Raw genomic sequence first — 19,037 nt, 5'->3', positions numbered from 1 at the left:
GACACGTAAGTATAGGCAAACTCAAGACTAAGAAGGAGACGCCATGGTGATAACGACCATTATCTTTTGCTACATGGGAGCAATCAATCAATGGCTAATTAATTAATTAATTAATTAAACGGATATGTTCCTTAAACCTGTATCTTCTGGGGTACATATGATATGGACTAGTGGTCGAGTAATCGATTGATTGATGGTTTGGCACCAAACCGAGATACACGCGCGCGCGCACTGACGGAAAAGAGAAAGAATTTGGAAGCCGGTTTAATTAAGCGGTCGAAGATGGTTATAAAGGAGGAGCTAGCTAGGAATGCAACCACCTCCACCCGGTCACCCTTGGCTTCTACTCCACTGTCGACACGTCACACGGCTATACATTCTTTTGCTGCAACCAAATTATCTCCTTGTTTAATTTGCAAGCAAAGCTACTAGTTGGTTTCTCTAGCTGGTCATGTTAGCCCATATGTCAGCATGTAAAATCGATCTCTGGATATGTATAAATTCTATTCCTGGTACTATTGGTTTTCAAGGCATGTACATGTACAAAATCTGTTGTCCTTGAAGTATATACTACATCAGTGCAACGTACCAATGTTTTGCGTATGTGACGCCTGAAAAATGGCGATCGAGGCGTCGCCATCGAATGGATCGACCGGGCCCTGCACTGCACCAAACCGATATGATATGTATCCTACATACCTCTTGGCTGCCTGCCTTGTAGTTAAACCCTTGGCTTACACTCATTCAAGCTTGCATTTGCTTAATTAGGTGTGGTGGTGTTGTTGTGTCACTGTGTGTAGGACAGGACAGGGCCATGGTGTGTGGAATATTGGATTATAAGGCAAGACAAGAGTAGAAGGAAGATATGGTGTGACCAACCAAGTCACTCACGCTCTCTGTCTGTCTGAGGTCGATGGTTCACTGGAAAACCAACCATTTTACACACACCGGCCTAGCTTCTTTGCAGCCGACGCCACCAACATCGATCCATTAGATGGCTCCCCCTCAGCTGCCTCCTATCCTTCCTCATTTCTAGCTAGCTTCTTCTTTGCCTCGATCCGCAGCTAGCTAATCTAATTCTCCCTCTAGCTATAGCTAGCTAGCTCTCTCTCCTCACACCACCCGGCCGGCCGGCTGACTAGAAACAAGCTAGCTACTAGTCTCTGCCTCTTCCTCTTCCTCTCCGTCGTGATCCCCCTTCTTCTTCCCGCCGGTGACATCGACGATGGAGTATGTGGTGGCGGCACGGGCTCCGATGACGACGACGATGAGCCGCAGGACTCGACATCCTCACCACCACCACCATCAGCAGCATCAAATCGTCGATCTTCTTCCTCCTCCGCCGCCTGCTCCTGATCCGCACCCTCCTCAGGTGAGTTAGCTTATAGGGTACTGTGCTAGCTAGCTCATGGATTGTTATGGAATATCGTTACCCATTGAACGCACGAATGAATGCCTGGATGGCAGCAGGCACGCACGTGTACTGCTTTACTGCACTAGTTTGTCAGCCCCAGGTGGTTTTGTTTCCTTTTTCTGAGCGCATATTCATTCCTTCTCTTCGGCTTGCTCCTTCAATCCTGCAACATGTATACTCCTGCTCTAGTTTTTTTTTTTTTTGTTATTGAAACCGCGAGAAGAAGAAAATGAAGATAAAAGACTTATCGGGTTGGACCCGCGTCCAGTGGCCCAATACTCAGCAAATAATACTGTCAGTAATATCTTTGCTGAAAATAAGCCCAGTCCAGTAGATATGCTGCTCATGTGTTTCCTGTCCTACCACTAAAAAACTTCGATTCTCAAAAAAAAAAAACTAAAAAACTTCGAATTAGTAATGTATGGACCGTCCGGCCCAGTCCTGCCCTTTCAATAAACCCAGCCCAGTAACATGCTTGTTCCTTGTTGCCTGAAGAAAGAATCAATGTTCAGTTTCAGACAGGGACCGTCGGCATGCAAACGCAACACCAAATTAGGCGGGCGGATCTTGAGCAGGAGGTACTACACATGAAAATTCCGCAGTAAATCTATTAACCAAGAGAATACTACTATTTCATTTCGGAGTTCAATGGAAGATGCATGGTGCTGCTGAACTGAACTGATGAATGAGGATGATGCAGGTGTTGGAGCTGAAGCAGCAGCTGAGCAACGAGCAGACGGTGCACAGCATCCTGGAACGCGCCCTGCACCCGACAGCCACACGATCCGCCGCCGCCCTCAGCAGCATCCCGGCCTTCATCCCCTCCAAGGCCAAGGAGCTGCTCGCGGAGCTCGTGCTCGTCGAGGAAGAGATCGCGCGCCTCGAGTCCCAGATCGTCACCATGAAGCAGGACCGCCTCCTAGCCCAGCAAGAACGATCCTCAACGATGGAGACCGCTGTGCAGCAAGAAGGACGACGCCCGTCGTCAATTGCGACCGCCGCCACCGCACCGATGCCGTACACAAGCAATGCCAATGGCAGCGGCGCGCCGGCGCCGGCGTCTGTGGCGCCGGAGATCAAGTCCATGTTCTTCATCAGCCAGGCCATGAACATGAACGCCGAGTACCTCAACCGCCACCTAGCCGCCGACGCCACCAAGAGCCCCAAGGATCATCATCACACCGCGGCCTCCATCAGCCCCAAATTCAACACCAACATCTTCAACCTCCCGCCCAGGAATTCCCTCGACAAGCAATCGAATCACCGAGCAGCGGCAGCTGACCAGAAACCATCCAAACCCGTCCAAGAACACTCCCCAACATCAGCAAAGAGAGAAGAACAGAGCAGCAGCAAGATCCAGCCGAACAAGCTGTCGGAGCGGATCGTCAAGTGCCTCGTCTGCATCTTCATCCGGATGCTCCGGTCGTCGCGGGCGGTGGAGATGGAGAAGTCCGGCAGCCTGGCCAGGTCCGGGAAGAACACCCCGCAGGGCAGCTTCAGGATCGACACGGGGCTCAACGTGGCGGCAGGAGTCGCCAAGGAGAAGGACCGCAGAGGGCAGCAGGATCATTACGGCATCTTTGCGATCCAGGACTCGGTGGTTAGAGACATTGGGCCTTATAAGAACCTCGTCAGGTTCACGTCCAGCTCCTTCGATCCCAGAGGGTTCTCCAGCTCTCCTCTGCTCACCAAGCTCAGGTTAGTAAAATTCAGTAAACCTGTTCATCCATTCATTCATTGGGTTTCAGTTCAGCACCGAATTTCAGAAAATAGCCCGATCTGTGCTGAATTTTGGCGCTGCTGTCTTTATGATAGGGAGATGTTGGAGGCCTTGCAGCAGGTGGATCTGAGGTTTCTGACGCACCAGCAGAAGCTTGCGTTCTGGCTCAACATATACAACACCTGCATCATGCACGTATGTACTGGCATTCTGACCAACATCTTCAGTGCTGCAGTTCTTTAAGATTTTTTTTTTTTTTGCATTCCTTTACAGTGTAGTAGTACTAATGAGTAAAATTTGTGTGTGTTGTTGATTGAATATTCCAGGGGATTCTGCAGCACGGATTGCCATCAAACTCTGAGAAGTTACTGGCGCTGAAGAATAAGGTAGTACCCACAGTTGTTTCTCTGAAGAAATCTTTCAGTCTGTCAGTTAACTTGTCTGAATGTATAAACTGTAACGTGCTCTTTTTCTATGGGGGTTTTGGTTTCAGGCGACAATCAATGTTTCAGGGCAAATGTTCAATGCGCTGGTGATCGAGAACTTCATCCTGAGGCAACCATCCAGTGTCAAAGAAGTGAGAATTCAGCACACAATCACACCATTCTCCCTTCTCAATCAGGATTATCATGAACAAACAATCAAAGAAACAAACATTGACAGGAATTCTGGAAATGCGACGTGGACGTGGAAGAGCAGCAGGTGAGGGGCCTCTACGGGCTGCACAGCTCGGAGCCCAACATCCTGTTCGCGCTGTGCTGCGGCATCAGATCGTCTCCAGCAGTAAGTTTCATTTATACTGAAAATTTCAGAAAAGACTGAATGTCTAAATTTAGTCTGAATCTGGTCTCGTGGGTGGCTTTGCTGGATGCAGCTTCGGATCTACAGGGCGGAGCGGGTGATAATGGAGCTGGAGAAGGCGAAGCTGGACTACCTGCAGGCTTCGCTGGTGGTGGCGTCGTCGTCGAGGAAGGTGATGATCCCTGGGCTGCTGCACTCCAACATGCACGATTTCGGCAAGGACATGGAGTCGCTGCTCCGGTGGGTGTGCGAGCAGCTGCCCACGTCGTGGTCGCTGAGGAAGTCCATGGTGGACTGCCTCCGAGGGCAGAGTAGCAATCTCAAGGTGGAAGACGTCGTGGAGGTGATCCCCTGTGACTACGAGTTTCAGTACCTGCTGCCCATGTGAGGAAGAAGAAGATTGTTGGTGGTGGATTTCTCTAAGTTAAGTGTTGCGGATGCAGATATCTTACAGGAAAGAGAGAGACTTGTGAGTCTGGGTCAAGTTTTATTATACTCCGTAGTAATAATTAAAGGATGATTTGAGGCAGTGCTAGTGCATTCGTGAGTACAGTAGTGCAGCAGTACTGAATAGTGTTTTGAAGCTAGTTGTTCAGACTTTTATGTGCCTGCCATCTGACCAACTGTATCCCTTATAAACGACGCGGCAACACCTTCCCAAAACGGATTACTAGTTACCGGTACTAGCACAACACAAAATTCTGCGATGACAAAGTGTTTTTTCCCCCTCTCTTCTAAACATACGCTCAAATCCCTCCCTTTGGGATGAAATCCAGAAATTAAACCGAAATGTGCAGTTTCCGTGATCCACAGTTACAGCTTACACCATCAATCGTACTCTGTATGTATAAACAGGGTACGCTTGGCAGCAAATTAAAGAGGCAGAGATATCCTGTATGGTCAATGATGGTAGTCCGTTGACGTTGACTTGGGAGTGTACTAGCACTAGCAGCAGGTTCGTGGCGGGAACGAACGGGACTCGTGTTCCCGGGACGCATGTGATCAGCTCATATATGGTCCCGAGGAGCAGAGCAGTTTACTAGTAATACTCCGTACTAGCAATGCATGTGAGGCACCATGACCAACAAGCTGATAAGCCCTCCTTGACTAGTACTGGAGCGAGCGAGGAAGGAAACTGCAGGTATGCTTCGTGCCAATCAGCAGAATCTGCAGTGTGCAAGGCAGGTTACAGGTGCCGCGTACCGGCTGAGATCTTTACATAGGAGCGCTGCGAAGCTGTTGTACCTCAAGTGTGTTTGACTGCAGTGCAGGTAGCTACTAGCATCGATGGATCTCTATCAGAAACACACGAATTTTCCTTGTTTGATACAGTAGGTGAGTCGAGAGAGAGTTCAACATTGGTAGGCGGATGGACGAAATTCAAGCAAAATTTTCAGCTCTCAACAGCAAGCTGCTGTCGACGTACGACCGTGAGATGGACATGTGTGGAGACTGGCTGCAGGACGCCATGCAAAACAAGACTACTGAATAACAAAAGTCTTTGCGCGCGTGCAACTTGATGCCTTCATGTGTACAGTTAGCGATTTTTTTGGTTGCTTGCCAGGCAAGTGGCTTGGAACAGCGGCTTGGTTATGCACACACTGACTGCTGTGCAAGGAATGCAATGCAAGGAGATTTTCAAAGATGGAGTACTACTGCAAAGTATGCATACCCATCCATCTGTACCGTACGTACGTCTCTCTCAGGTCAGTCAGGTATCCCGTGAAACGCCGGCGATCCAATTCATCCACCAACGGTGCTAAAACTTTACTCTGTTCATGCATGTATGTATACCAAACCAAAAAAAGCCACAGAGCCAGTATAAAGAGCATGTATGTATTACTCCGTTCCGCGAGTATCATGGAGATGCTGTAGTACTACGAGAAGAGAAACAAAATTAAGAGCAAAAACTCTGCAAAAGAGTAAGTATTTTGGGCCTGACTGACTGACACACCCGAAATTACTAGCTGCCCGTAGAAGCAACTGACCCACACACCACACATCCCCTGTTCATATCTCGGTAACAACTCTCGATCATGTTGATCATGTTTACACAATAGAACCGACTCTAATCTAATGAACTCAAGACAAGACCACAGATCACTAATAAAAGTATAGATTCCTCACCATCACACGGGCACCGTCCTGGCGTGCGCCGGCGCCGGCTGGTCCTCGCCGTCTTCGTTCTCCCCAGAGAGCTCCTCGAGCGAGAGGCCATTGGACTCCGGCGCGAGGAAGGTGAATCCCATCCCGAGGAAATTGCAAACAGAGAGGATAAACAGCGAGTTCCTGACCCCAATCCCAGCCTTGTAGCCATGGTCCACCTTGGCGGGGTCCTGGCTCTGCGCCAGGTAGAGGAACCCAAAGGACCCAATAATGGCGCCGAGCTTCCCGGCAGCAGCGGAGATGCCATGGCAGGTGGACCTGAGCCTGGCAGGGAAGATCTCCGCGGGGACGATGAATGTCGTGGAGTTGGGCCCGAAGTTTGCGAAGAAGAAGGTGAGCCCGTAGAGCACGACGAAGCCGATGTGGTTCCCGGGCGTCGTCCAGTGGTGGTACGGCGCCGCCAGGCAGAGCATGAAGACGGTCATGAAGAAGAACCCCCCTAGCTGGATCCAGAACCTGCCGATCCTGTCGATGAGCGCCACCGTGAACCAGTAGCCCGGCACCGTGCCGCAGAGCGCGATGAGCGTCTGGGCGCGCGCGATGCGGTAGACTTCTTCGAGGGCGCTCATGGTGTTTGCCTTGGGGATCCAGTTGATGGCCGTGAAGATGTCCTTCTGGAAGAGGTTCTGCGAGTAGAAGGCGATGTCGAGCAGGAACCAGCATGTGGCCGTGCCCAGGAGGTGAAGCCCGTGGCGACGCAGGAACTCCGCCGAGAACAGCCCGAACGAGTTCCGGTTCTCCTCCACGGCGCCGCCAGCCTTGTTGTTGTCTTCCTCGGCGCCGATTTCGACCTGGAGCACCTTGGACATGTCGGCGGCGGCCTGCTTGGCGTTCTTGGCCACAAGCGCCGTGTAGCGCGCCGTCTCCGGCATCTTCATCCGCCAGTAGTACGTCATCAGGGCCGGGATGGCGCCGAACATCAGGATGATCCGCCACACGTAGTCGGCCTGGGGCGGCGTCGACGCCATGGCGCCGTCCTTGTAAGCCGGCGCGTCGAACGCCGCCCTGAACGCCGAGGAGATGACGAGAGTCACCACGCCGCCTGTCAGGATGCCGAAGCCCTGCATGGCGAAGACGGCGGCGATGAAGGCGCCCCGGGTCTTCTTGTTGGCGTACTCTGACATGATCGTGGCGGACAACGGATAGTCGCCGCCGATGCCGAAGCCGAGCCAGAAGCGGAAGAAGCAGAGCGTGGCCATGACGGAGGTGGGCGTCTGGCCGAAGGAGAGGCCGGAGGCGATGGAGCAGAGCACCATGCACATGAGCGTCATGCCGTAGACCTTCTTGCGTCCCATCTTGTCGCCGAGCCAGCCGAAGAAGAGCTGGCCGGAGAGCGTGCCGCAGAAGGCGACGCCGTTGACGGCGGCGGCGACGTTGGGAGGGAGGGAGCCCGGGGTCGGGGAGCCGTCGATGTGGTAGTAGATGCGGCCCAGGAGCTTGGTGACGAGGGAGATGCAGAAGAGGTCGTAGGCGTCCGTGAAGAAGCCCATGCCGGCGATCACGATCGCCGTGAAGTGGTACCACTGCGTCTTCGCCGCGTCCAGCTTCGACAGCACCTCCAGCTGCGGCCGCGCCATGGCTGCCGCGGATTGATCTTCTTCCTTGCTTGCTCTGTTTCTCTCCCTGTTTTCTCTGCTGATACAAGAGAAGAAGGAACCCGGGGTTAAAGATTGGATTTTGAGGCCGTGAAATCGATGGATATATAGACTGGAGGACGCACGGGATGGGATTCTCTGGTTGTTGTTGACCGCGGGTGATATTGTGAAGTTCGGCGGGCGTGTTGTTCTGGGGTTTGTTGGGAACGAAACCAACAGTTGTTGAGATTTATACTGGGGAAACTGTTTAAAGTTTTCAGTTTTTGTTCGGCCTGGAGGCTGGAGTCTAGGAGGAGGATATTCTCTTGTTCTGTGTGGTTATTCCGTGGCTTTATTTCTTGGCAAATTGAATCGAATCGACCCCCCGATTATTCAGGAAAAGGATATTCTTTAGGGTATTCTTTATTTTCAAACGAGGAAAAAGGGTTGGAAACGAGGAAACAACAACTAAAAAGGTGTCACCATCAAGGAAGCAGCCATGGCATGGCCGGAAAGAAGTAAGAAAGGTGACAAAGACAACTGTAGCACTACAGTGTTTTTTTTAGTATTTTTATTTCCAAATAAATAAAAACAAAAGAAAAGAGATACCAGTCCAGGAGAGCGTAGTTATTTTTTTTAGAGCGGTGATGCCAAGAGGAGATTGATTTGACTCCTTTACGGGACGAGAGGACAGGAGAAGAGAAGAAAATCAAATCAGATCAAACCAAACATAAAATAAAATCGGAGCAATCAGTCAGTCACCATACTTGTGGGGATTGCTCGTTGGTTGTACTTGTGCTACACCTTTTTCAGTTCCGGATACTCCCTCCACTCACAACCGAAAAGCCAAAATTGGGGATCGATCAACCGAGATGATTCTCTCCTTGGCTTTTCTTTGCCTCCTCCTCCCTATCCATTGCACTCTTGCTGCAGTTAGTAGGAGTGGCAGTTACTGAAATCAAATGGGTGCACGTGCGTTTTACTCTATCGAACTTCAGCACCAGCAGCGATCCATGTCCAGATGCATGCACTTGAAGCAGTGTACATGACCAGCGAGTTCTAGTCCATATACGTGGGCAGTACTAGCTACCGTATATGTATCGTCGATAATTTTGATGTATGCTAAATTTATACCTGCCAGAGCAAATTAAAGATTCCGCTGCATAAACGTACGCAGTAGTACTAGGACACGGCAACAAACAATGAAAACACATTACCGAGAGAGTAAAAAAAAAATACTGTGCTATTTGCCGCTGGTGAATGAGGGAAGTAAACGAGCTGTAGATTGAGAGACTCACCTATCGAGCTGAGACTGGTAGTCCACTAGTCCGGCTGGCCGGCAGAGAGATGGATCGAGCTGAGACTCACCGATCGATGTTCTCTGAATCTCTTGTTTTATCTTTGCTGCTATGGTTGGAGATATAGCCTATTTATGGAGGCGGATCGATGGGGACAGCAGGCGATTGCAAATGCAAGATGCCAGTTGATCTAGCTAGTTGCCAGTCAACGACGACTTAGGTACATTAACCACATCTCCAATGCTCCTAGCTAGCTACAGTGCGTATAGTACGATCTCCAGACCTGTCTCTGTAACTTGAACGAAATGTTTTCGTTAAAAAACAGTTTGGAATACTCACAATCAGTCCTCCGTTCACACAACAGTTTCTCCCCTCGATCGTCTATTCCTGGAGGAGTACAAAACAGTTTAATTAATGGAATTAGCTCAACTTAATCATGTTCGAGTTCTGTCCCTTTCCAGGCCGGCCGGGTCGGGTCGACCGATTCGATTCCAAGGAAATTCAGTGGGTGTCTGGTATATATCACGCGTGTTGCCAAGATAATGATCGACGGATGCTTAGCTACCTTGTGATCTGAGATCCTGCACTACCGAACTATTGTCGAAGCTAAATTGCATATCTCCAGGAAGGGCTTGCATATGCATGACAGGCCAGCAATTAATTAATTTCGGTACTGTCCTAGCTAGCTCACCGATTAATTTAGCGTGTTGTTCGTTCATCAGTCAATCAGCCAGTCAAGCACGCGGTTTGGTCGTCGTCGCCTTTGTGCGACAAAATAACTAGCCAGAGTCTACATCGATCTCTTTGAAACTGTGTACTATCTTGTATGCGTATTCTTTTGGTACAATCCACACAATATTCCAGTCCAGAGCACGGAGAATTCTGCCAGGATTTCGAAATGTATGAACCGGTACGTCACTGTCTTGGAATGCACTACGGTCGTCAGTGTACTGTCATGTTATTTATTGATTGGTACACTCAATCAATCAGTCAAGTTTCTTCCATGCTTAAAAAAATAGTCGGTAGGTGTACTGAACACATGTGCCCCTCAGGTTAAAACTATGAAATCGATCACGTCGACGATCGACACGACACCTCTAGTCCTAACTAAACTAACCTTAACCTAGTCCGGGACAGCTATATACTAACCAGCTTCTTGTTTTTTTTTACGATCACTGACCAGCTTCTTGTTTGCTTACATTATCAAACATCAGATTGATTTGGCACTTCCCTAAGACATACATAGGAATCTAATTAATTACTCACTCCGTTTCATAATTGTTGTCCAAATATTACATGTGTCCAGACACTTTTTAAAAATAGATACATTTATTTTTAGGCAAATTTGAGACAATAATTATAAAACGGAGGGAATAATAAACGTGGCAGTTCCAGGATAAAAATCATCCATGTAGGATAGGTATAATATTACGTTCGGACGTGTACTCCCTGGTGCTACCAATTATCAATGCGCAATGCATCTGGCTTAGTGGCTTGGCCTCGCATAACATACGTACTAGCAGTGAAGTACTTCGTATGGGTATGTGTGAAACACAGGAACAAATTAAGGTTTCTACTTTACTTTCGTAGTTTGTACACAAATTATATACTCCCTCCGTCCCATACCTAAGTGACTCGAATTTACACAAATATGAATGTATCTATGTTCGAAAAGCGTGTATATAAGTACATGTCATGACGGAGTGAGTACATGAATATATAGAACGATCCAAGTTAACTGTTAACGGAAAAAAAAAGATGCATACGTAGTTAATTAGTGTATTAGGATGGATGTATTCGTTATAATTAAGCTAGCCGTGTCTTGCATGACCTACGGCTCAGCTAGTCAACATGCTGAACTCCTTTGATCGAAAAAAAAGCTACGGAGTAGTCAACATGCATCCACGTCATGATCGAGTCATGCATGCATGGGCTCCGCGTACCCGGTTTGAAAATGATGGGATATTTAAGAATATGACTCTCTAGCTAAATAACAATCCTATGATACGATGGGATATACTTGTTGTTAACAACAAATACCTTTTTGTTAACCTGAGATAAATTTAAACTTGAATTAATCAAGATACGTACAATGGAACCATATACGTACGCGCCTACTTTGTCGAAGCAAACTTGCTTATATATATGTTGTGGTACATATATGCCCGCGTTTGCAATTAGAAAGAAACAGCTAACAGGGAAGCAACAAGCAAGCATGCGTACGTGTATATATATGCTCGATCGACGCTTTGACGAATTAACCAAGCATGCATGCGTCGTTGCATATATATGCAAACACATATATTGGAGTAGGTAGTCAAGGTTAGCGTGGTATAGTAGTTGCTTGTAAAGGTATATTACGGAGTACAACAATTTGTCAACAAAGTCAGGAGATGTCCGTGTCTGCTGTGTCGCCATCCTTTAATTTTGTGTCCATCGATATATAGACCACGGAGCTGAAAAGTTGGGACGATTTTACATTCACTCGATCGATCCGGTGGAAAAGTAGAAAGCAAAAGCGGTCACGATCCATCGCTCCGCCGAGAATTTAAAAAAAGTGATTTCACGAGAGATTCTTTTCATTAATTCACGATTCATGCCGCTAACTAGAAAGGCTTCCATCTATATGGCCTCGAACTCGATCGATCAACGAGGTGAGTGTGCGAAAATTCATCCATCATTCAATCTCATCATAGATTTACATATTGTGCATCATGCACGTCTCCTTTCCGTTGATCCTTTCTTTAGCTTGCTAGTTTGTGGATGGTGGATGGATATGGGTCACAAAACGGAATTTCTGATCGATGACCGGCCAAGCATTCTCGACCGATCGACTGCCGGTTAATTGCCGCATGCTCCAACATTGTTAGGCCCCGAGCACTTGCAGCTACTATAGTACGTATTGACAAAAAGAGACTTTGTACACGCACTAGTTAATTTGTTGCCGTTTGAATACACTGCTCCTCCGTCCCATATTAAATGACTCAAATTTGTCTAAATATGAATGTATCCATACTTAAAAAACGTGTAAATATACGTAACAATTGATATGGGACGGGACCGAGAGATTATCTTTTCCGCCACACACACACTCGCGCGAACCCTGACCGTACACAAATTAAACGAAGGTCCATGCATGAATACACATATGTCTCATCATGATCATTTGCATGCATGTCTCCTTCCCATCTCCTGACTTTAAGGCAGGAGGGAGCAGTATGCCTTTTCGATCCGCAAATATATTTGCTATACATGCTCCACGCGTCGCGCGTCGGCCGGCAACTCGATGGATGGATATCGATCACAAAACGGAACTTCCGAGATCGTCCACCATGCATTCTCGACCGATCGATTGCTGGTTAAGTGCCGTTTTCTCCACTGTTGTTAGGCTCAGAGCACTAGCAGCTTCTAGTATATATCGATAAAAAGATTTGTGCACGCACTAGTTAATTATTTGTTGCATGCCCTTGGGGAAAACGTAACAAATTTTTTCCTGCCACGAGGAAAAAAAATGTCTCTATACGTACACAAATCAATATATTCGCCATCGGTGTTATTAGGAGTCGTGTACACTTTAGCGCGCTGGCTGGTTACCAATTATTAGTGTGCATATTGTTTAAGAATGAAATTATTGTTGTACGTACGTGCATCATCCGCCTTGTACTAGCTAGTTTTACCGTTCGAATTTGGACTTTGTTGATTAGCCGGCCGGGTGGGTGATGTGCCGACAACCGGCGGTCATCCATATACTCGCTATCTCCGTAAAACAAAAAAGATAGTAAATTTGAATTTATTTAAATGTGATTTAGTGTATAGATGCATTCAAATTTAGTCAAAGTTGAAACATTGTTTGTTGAGCGGAGGGAGCATGATATATCCTCGTCGAGCACACAGTCGACACATATATACGTGTCGGCTGGATAATGAAGGAGGCGCGCGAGCACGTGGTACCTCTTGTTTGTTTGCAAGAAAGAAACAACTAATTGGGCATAAACATATAATATTCTTCCCGTGCATGAATATTATTCTCGGTTTGACGTGATGAACCATGAAACGCATGCCAAAGTTGCGTGACACAAAATCTGTTGCACGAGTGCACTATCTTATCCGTGATCGATAATCCACACGGCAAGCTTGCCTACCTACATACATTATAAGTACCTAGTACCTGCTGCGCGCTGTTTCCTGAAAAATATTGAACGTACTAGCAATAACACATTATTTTGAGGTTTGACCCCAAAATATAGCGGCAATACTACATGGCATGCATGCAATTAATTGGGGTTATTGAGACACTGTTCCTTCATTTCCACTGCACGTAAGCTGGCTCAAGGTAATTAGCGCTACTCATGCGGAGACACTTTTTCTGAAAGGTTGCAAATAAAATCATGCTTTCGATTCGATCAGCATGAATGAATTTGAATGGACGAACAAGTTGATATAGTCCCAGTCAAAGTTGACGGTCGCGTGTTGTCCTAGCTGGGCCCATTCCCTACCTATAGCTATGGGTTTATACACTGTAGCTTTGGCACACAGCCTAGCTAGCAGGGACTACTCTCGATCGATCAAAGTCTCAAAGTCAGCAGCCAACTGCCCGTATATGCTGGCCCGGGCAGGCGACGAAAGGAACTCGACAAGCTAATTACTTAAGGCGATCAAGTGCAATGAGAGTCGCCGGAAACGACGTACGTGACAGCAAATTTAAGTTGACTTGTTGATGCCTTTCATTTTTTGTGCATGTAACTGCTCCCATTTGCATATGCGAACAGTGTCATATTTGTCGCTATCACTCCTTTTCACACGTTTTTCGAGATCGAATTTTGACCAACGATTAGACCAATTATGTTAGATAGTATGTTACAATTTTATATCTATGAAAAGCTTTTTGAAATACGAATCCAATGATATAATTTTTGTAACACATAAATCTTAAATAATTAGTCTAATTGTTGATCAAAATAAAATCTTAAAATGCGTGCGTGCCATTTTTTATGAAATGGAGGGAGTACATGTAACTGTCAGCTTTTTCTAATACACATACGCATGCGTGCGCGGGGATTAATTGCATGGACTTTCAACAAAACATAAGTTATCATCCGAAAAAAGGCAGAAATTTTGCAATAGATCACCCAAAAGGTTAAATTAATAAATTAGAGTAACATGAAGCAATATCCGTTTTTTTGAAGCATCACCCGGTATGTTTTTTTTTTAGAGCCATATGAATGTTCTTTTTCGGGAGATGTCGGGCCGTGGCCCAATACGTATGTGGCCACTAGATGAAGGCGCGATCGGTAGTGCTGGAATGCATGAGGCCCAATTATAGAAGATCTTTTTTCTTCCTCCTCTCTCGTCTTGGTCCAGTTTCTGCCATACGCCCATACCCGGCCCGCGTAGACCGTCTTCTTCTTCTTCTTTGACCAAAGAGATGTCGGCCCAACCCAACATGATAATCCGTAAAAAAAAAGTAATCGGTCTAGTTCCGACTATCCCCTCTGAAATCGCCGTTAGTACATTACAAAGACCAAAATCAAATCCGATTAATTATTACACTGATTCAGCCCAACTGAAGAAAATCGAGCTCAACATACAGCTAGTTAACACCAGGGCGACCGGATCCCTCTGCTGCTGGTGCTGTAACGAGCAGAAGCAGGCCTGATGATCTGAAACGAGCAAGTGAGCTCATCATCGACGCACATGATGGCGGCAGCATTATCGAACTCGCCGCAGTAATTGGGCGCGGAGAAGACGGTGACCATCCTCTTCCCGGCGAAGAACTGGTAGCCGTCCTCCACCACCTGGTGCGCGCGGCACACGAGGTCGAGGTCATGCCGCTCCAGGAACCGCTCCACGACGTCCGCCCCAAACGTGTAGGACACGCCCCTCTCGTTCTCCCCCCACCCGGAAGAAGCCGAAGCCCCTCCGGCTCCGGCGGCGGCGGCTGGGTCGGACCAGAGGAGGTCGCAGAGGAGCCCGGACTCGGGGACGTCTGGCACCCTGGGGAGCGCGTTGATGTCGCGGCGGAGGTCGCAGGCGCGGAGGAGGAGTTGCGGGGAGAGGCCGCCGTGGACGCAGAGGATGCGGCCGTCGACGAGGGCGGCGGGCGGGAGGTGGGCGAAGACGGCGTCGGCGAAGAGGCGCCAGAGGCGGACGGAGTAGCGGCGCTTGCACTCGTCGTAGAAGCCGTAGACGCGGCTGATGGAGGCGCACTCGTGGTTGCCCCGGAGGAGGAAGAAGTGCTCCGGGTACTTGAGCTTGTAGGCCAGCAGCAGGCACATGGTCTCGATGCTCTGTTTTCCCCTGTCCACGTAGTCGCCCAGGAACAGGTACTTGTGCTTTGGCGGGAACCCGCCGAGTTCGAACAGCCGCAGCAGGTCCGGGTACTGCCCGTGGATGTCGCCTGCAATGCAATCAAGGACATGTTTGTTTGTTTCAGAGAACACTTCCCATGACATCGACATCAAGATCGATCTGTGCAATTTATATTCAGAGTTTTCAGACTGGTCTGATCTCTGATGGGATGATCTCATTGAGCAGTTAAAACCTGACGTGGGACGATTCAGACCTTAATTAATATGTTTTGACTTGATGCATGAAAGCTAAGTGTTTGTGTGTGACCATCGACCTCAAAGTGGCAGTTAAAGGGCACTATCTCTATCTTTGATTTAATTATGCAAATGGCAGCTAAAGCACCGTGATCTCATTGAGCAGTTAACGCACTATCTCTATCTGTGAATTAACTATGCAAAATGGCAGGATTCAAGAGAGGAATACAATGATGAACAGGGTAGGAGAGATCGAGTGAGCAAACAAGTACAGTAGTAAGATTCTGAGTGGTGAATTAGATTACCGGCGATCTTGATGGGCGCTTGGAGCTCGAGGAGGTTGGGCTGGCGCATGAGCACGTCCTTGGAGGCGGCGCAGAGCTGCCGGATCTCCCACTCCGCCAGCTGCACCTGCTTCCCTGCCCGGTACCGCCGCACCTCAAGGAGACGCCGGATCACGTCGTCCAGCGCCGCACGCTCCATGATCGACCTTACTACCTGATTAACTAAATCGAATAAATAAGAGCTCTAGCTAGGCATCTCCAGTTGCAGGACTGATTGTCCAGTACTTATGGGCCGGCCGGGGTGACAACAAGTACGAAGAACTGCAGACGCTTAAGTAGACGACCAGAAGTCGACGAGCCAGCCTATATTAGTAACCTAGCTAGCATAACTTTGCATCAATCGAAGGCCACATCAGAGAAGGCCGACCGAGCAAGAGAAGATTTTGCTAGCTAGGAGCATCCTATTCTGTTGTGGAGCAGAGTACAGGGCGTACGTGCTGCTCGCTAGGCAGCAGCTGCTTCAGAAAAGGAATGGAAGGATAAGCTATATATACAGCGATCGCCAATCAAATCTCAGTGGTAGGCTGCTTTGATAAGATTCCCCCCTTTCTCCTCCCTCCCACCACAAATGCAAGATTCCGTTTTCCTGTAACAAAAAGATCGCCCGATTCACTGACCTAATTAAAGAAGCAAGAACGAATTAAAATCAATCTAGCTAGCTTCTCCTGATCACCGCCGCCGCCTCGAGCATCTTGGTTGTGCAGTAAAGATCAAACTGTCTCTAGCTAGCTAGGCAGATGCAGGAAAGGAACGACTTGAAAGCAATCAAGCTAGAGCTTGATCAGCAAAACCAGTATACTACTGAGTTGTAGGTCGTATACTAGCTACTAACCTTTGAGCTTCAAGGACCACTCGCGCAGCAAAGGATCGAGGTATCAAAGTGCAAGCAAATGCGGTCCGGCCGGCCGGGAAAGGAGAGGAGACTAGGCGAAGAAGAACCAAGCAATTCCAGAGAGATGATGCAGACTGCACCAGCTGCCACGGCAAGAAAGCGAGGTCAGTCGGCACAGATTTAAAGTGGGGGCGATAGCGAATACTGCTGCTGCCGCGCCCGAATATGTATCTTTCTATCTGCATCTAGTCTCCTCTGCTGCCTTTTTTTTATTTTATTTTATGCAACATCGATGGTAATTGGTCGCCGGGCTGCGCAAGCGAATTTTTTTTTAAAAAAGAAAAACACATTCAACTCACAGTTTCATGCTCCGTACATTACTGTATGAGTTAGCCATTTGGAAAAATATTTCGGTGTTCGAGTATTTTGGGTTTAAAATGAGACTCAACGCTGCTAAGGTTTTGAAGCTTACTAGATCCAAGCCACCCTGATTTATCAAGACACTATTGGCTACTCAACCTAACATAAGGGACTGGAGATATGAAGTTTTCGATTCATTGCGGTCCTTAGGCGACAAGAGTCTGACTAATTGCGCCAATGTTTTAGTAGCATTCATTACAGGTTTATGAAAATCACACTTCCGCAGATCAAAAGTGCAAATAGACAAATTCCAGTAACATGATGTGGGGGCCCAAAGCAAGAAAATATGTAAGAACTTGCCATACAGAGGGCTCGATTTTTGTCTGTTGCTTTCTTCTTGGTCGAGCAAACGCTAACTTGTGTTGTTTCTTTGCTGCCTTTTTTTTTTGTCTTTTGCATCTGAAGTCACGATTGCGGCGTATTCATGCTCATGAACGCGGAACCATGGGATGGCAGAAACCCTACTGATTATGAACAGTCAAAAATCCCAAACATAAGGAAGTTGCTTACCCACGCATGGATGAACTCTAAGGGAAACACCATTGATTGGAAATCAGTCCTCAATCTTGAATAGGTAACTTGCCCAACTTTTTATTGCTTTTACTGGGCTTCATTGTGCACTTTTGTTAATGCAAGTTGCATTTTTCTGTCAGCCATGCTTTTCCTCTGATTAATGGTAGTAACTTGCATGTGAGGCAATGTTCCCGCCTAAGAGGCCGCCCGTCAAATCTGTAAAGCAACTTTATGATTCCGAGTGTTTCGTCAGAATTTTTCTATTCAACTTTCTTAAAACATGAGTAACTTGTCCAGCCTGCAAGAAAGCAACTATCAATATACATGCCCTTTTTCACATTTATGATTCCGAGTGTTTCGTCAGAATTTTCACATTTACACAACTTTTTGCCAATCTAACCTGCTTTATGTTCTTTGCTAATGGATCATTACAACCTGTGCAGAAGTAAAGAAGGCAAAGAGAATAGCAAAACAATTTGCCTTAGCAACAATTTGTACAGAAGCAACAATTGTACATAAGTTTTTGATAGGAACAAGTGTTTCTCATCCTGAATGACTGCAAACACAGCGGGGCACCTCTTCTCAGGAAGCTTTTTGGCATGGGTGTTTTCTATGTACTACAGCGCCTGCAATGCCTCTTGTTTTCGCTTCAGAAATACTGTTGTCCCACAACCTTCTTACCATTAGAATGTTCTTAGTTTGGATCCGGATCTGACAATTATGTGCCAAGCAGCAAAGTAGCTTTAGGAGCTGAATATATGATCCTGTTCATGAATTGCCTATGCATGAAAACCAAGCACCGTTTCTATATGATGCACTTTACATAGTCTAGTACTACATGGCAGCTTTTGTTGCTTCCTGGTGCCTTTTTTTAGCATAGCATAATTATGAACTAAAATGCAATTTCCTGACCTCAGCATGCCCAAATTCCCTAGCCTGAACCATATTTTTCGATGCTGGTGTAGGATCATGGATGCATGCAACATTTTTCCTTTTCCTTTTAGCCTTGATTTGGTTTGATGAGCTTTGGTTTGATGATTAAAGCAAGTTTTCTAGGGGTTTTGTCCTTTTTTCTCCCACGGCCCACGATGAATCATCCCAGTATGTTTCATCGAAGCAAGCAAGAATTTTGAGGGAGGGAGATGGGCTAGGGGTTGGGGTGGTGCCTTGATACCTTGTTCTGAAACTGGGGGCGTTGAAGATGCCTGGAGGTGACCAACTTGCTTTACAAGAGAGGCAGCAAGTTCATGGTGTAGGCCCCATGGATCTAGGAAGGAAGACGCGAGGTTGGGGACGAACGAGATCGATTCCTCATCGGGAGGGCTACTTTTTTCGCTGTCCTTTTTTCCTTCTACTTATTCTGCCTTTTTCCTTTCTTGCACGGAGGGCAACTTTGGGACAGCCTGGTGGGAG

General features: G+C 47.4%; 3 protein-coding genes and 1 long non-coding RNA gene across 6 annotated transcripts; 2 read left to right on the top strand and 2 right to left on the bottom strand.

Annotated features, from left to right (window-relative positions):
- Positions 1-854: 854 nt before the first annotated feature.
- LOC100823300 lies at positions 855-4,612 on the top strand. 3 transcript variants are annotated; one of them, XM_010231041.3, is made up of 8 exons: positions 855-1,372; positions 1,933-1,992; positions 2,115-3,112; positions 3,230-3,329; positions 3,461-3,520; positions 3,628-3,711; positions 3,798-3,917; positions 4,009-4,612. In XM_010231041.3, exons 1-8 carry the CDS (start codon positions 1,226-1,228, stop codon positions 4,321-4,323), a joined length of 1,884 nt encoding a protein of 627 aa, XP_010229343.1. In that variant the 5' UTR covers positions 855-1,225; the 3' UTR covers positions 4,324-4,612. The 3 variants fall into 3 exon arrangements, with proteins under 3 accessions (XP_010229343.1, XP_003557959.1, XP_014751927.1); XM_003557911.4 differs by having other exon boundaries at positions 857-1,372; positions 1,927-1,992; XM_014896441.2 differs by lacking the exon at positions 1,933-1,992 and having other exon boundaries at positions 857-1,372.
- A 1,142-nt stretch (positions 4,613-5,754) lies between these two features.
- On the bottom strand, positions 5,755-9,126 carry LOC100844504 (probable inorganic phosphate transporter 1-8). The gene is made up of 2 exons (XM_014897555.2): positions 8,974-9,126; positions 5,755-7,733 (listed from the first exon to the last, which is right to left on the bottom strand). Exon 2 carries the CDS (start codon positions 7,676-7,678, stop codon positions 6,065-6,067), a length of 1,614 nt encoding a protein of 537 aa, XP_014753041.1. The 5' UTR covers positions 7,679-7,733; positions 8,974-9,126; the 3' UTR covers positions 5,755-6,064.
- Positions 9,127-14,427: 5,301 nt separating this feature from the next.
- On the bottom strand, positions 14,428-16,868 carry LOC100836069 (serine/threonine-protein phosphatase PP1). The gene is made up of 3 exons (XM_003558205.4): positions 16,692-16,868; positions 15,821-16,445; positions 14,428-15,370 (listed from the first exon to the last, which is right to left on the bottom strand). Exons 2-3 carry the CDS (start codon positions 15,996-15,998, stop codon positions 14,568-14,570), a joined length of 981 nt encoding a protein of 326 aa, XP_003558253.1. The 5' UTR covers positions 15,999-16,445; positions 16,692-16,868; the 3' UTR covers positions 14,428-14,567.
- A 158-nt stretch (positions 16,869-17,026) lies between these two features.
- Positions 17,027-18,366, top strand: LOC112272050. Its single transcript, XR_002965740.1, has 3 exons — positions 17,027-17,399; positions 17,517-17,685; positions 18,068-18,366. It is a non-coding gene; the product is annotated as an uncharacterized LOC112272050 (long non-coding RNA).
- Positions 18,367-19,037: the final 671 nt, after the last annotated feature.

Source organism: Brachypodium distachyon, chromosome 1 (assembly GCF_000005505.3).
Source record: "Brachypodium distachyon strain Bd21 chromosome 1, Brachypodium_distachyon_v3.0, whole genome shotgun sequence".
NCBI classification, from domain to species: domain Eukaryota; kingdom Viridiplantae; phylum Streptophyta; class Magnoliopsida; order Poales; family Poaceae; genus Brachypodium; species Brachypodium distachyon.
The sequence above is the reverse complement of the archived record's forward strand: the minus strand, read 5'-3'. Positions and strand labels throughout refer to the sequence as shown.

Bases quoted from the DNA above. Each gene is read 5' to 3' on its own strand.
- LOC100836069 (XM_003558205.4), bottom strand. From the start codon at position 15,998: ATGGAGCGTGCGGCGCTGGACGACGTGATCCGGCGTCTCCTTGAGGTG. The intron at 15,371-15,820 runs GTAATCTAATTC...ATTGCATTGCAG, and splicing joins AGCGCCCATCAAGATCGCCG to GCGACATCCACGGGCAGTAC.
- LOC100823300 (XM_003557911.4), top strand. From the start codon at position 1,226: ATGGAGTATGTGGTGGCGGCACGGGCTCCGATGACGACGACGATGAGC. The intron at 3,521-3,627 runs GTAGTACCCACA...TTTTGGTTTCAG, and splicing joins TACTGGCGCTGAAGAATAAG to GCGACAATCAATGTTTCAGG. The intron at 3,918-4,008 runs GTAAGTTTCATT...TGCTGGATGCAG, and splicing joins GCATCAGATCGTCTCCAGCA to CTTCGGATCTACAGGGCGGA.
- LOC100844504 (XM_014897555.2), bottom strand. From the start codon at position 7,678: ATGGCGCGGCCGCAGCTGGAGGTGCTGTCGAAGCTGGACGCGGCGAAG.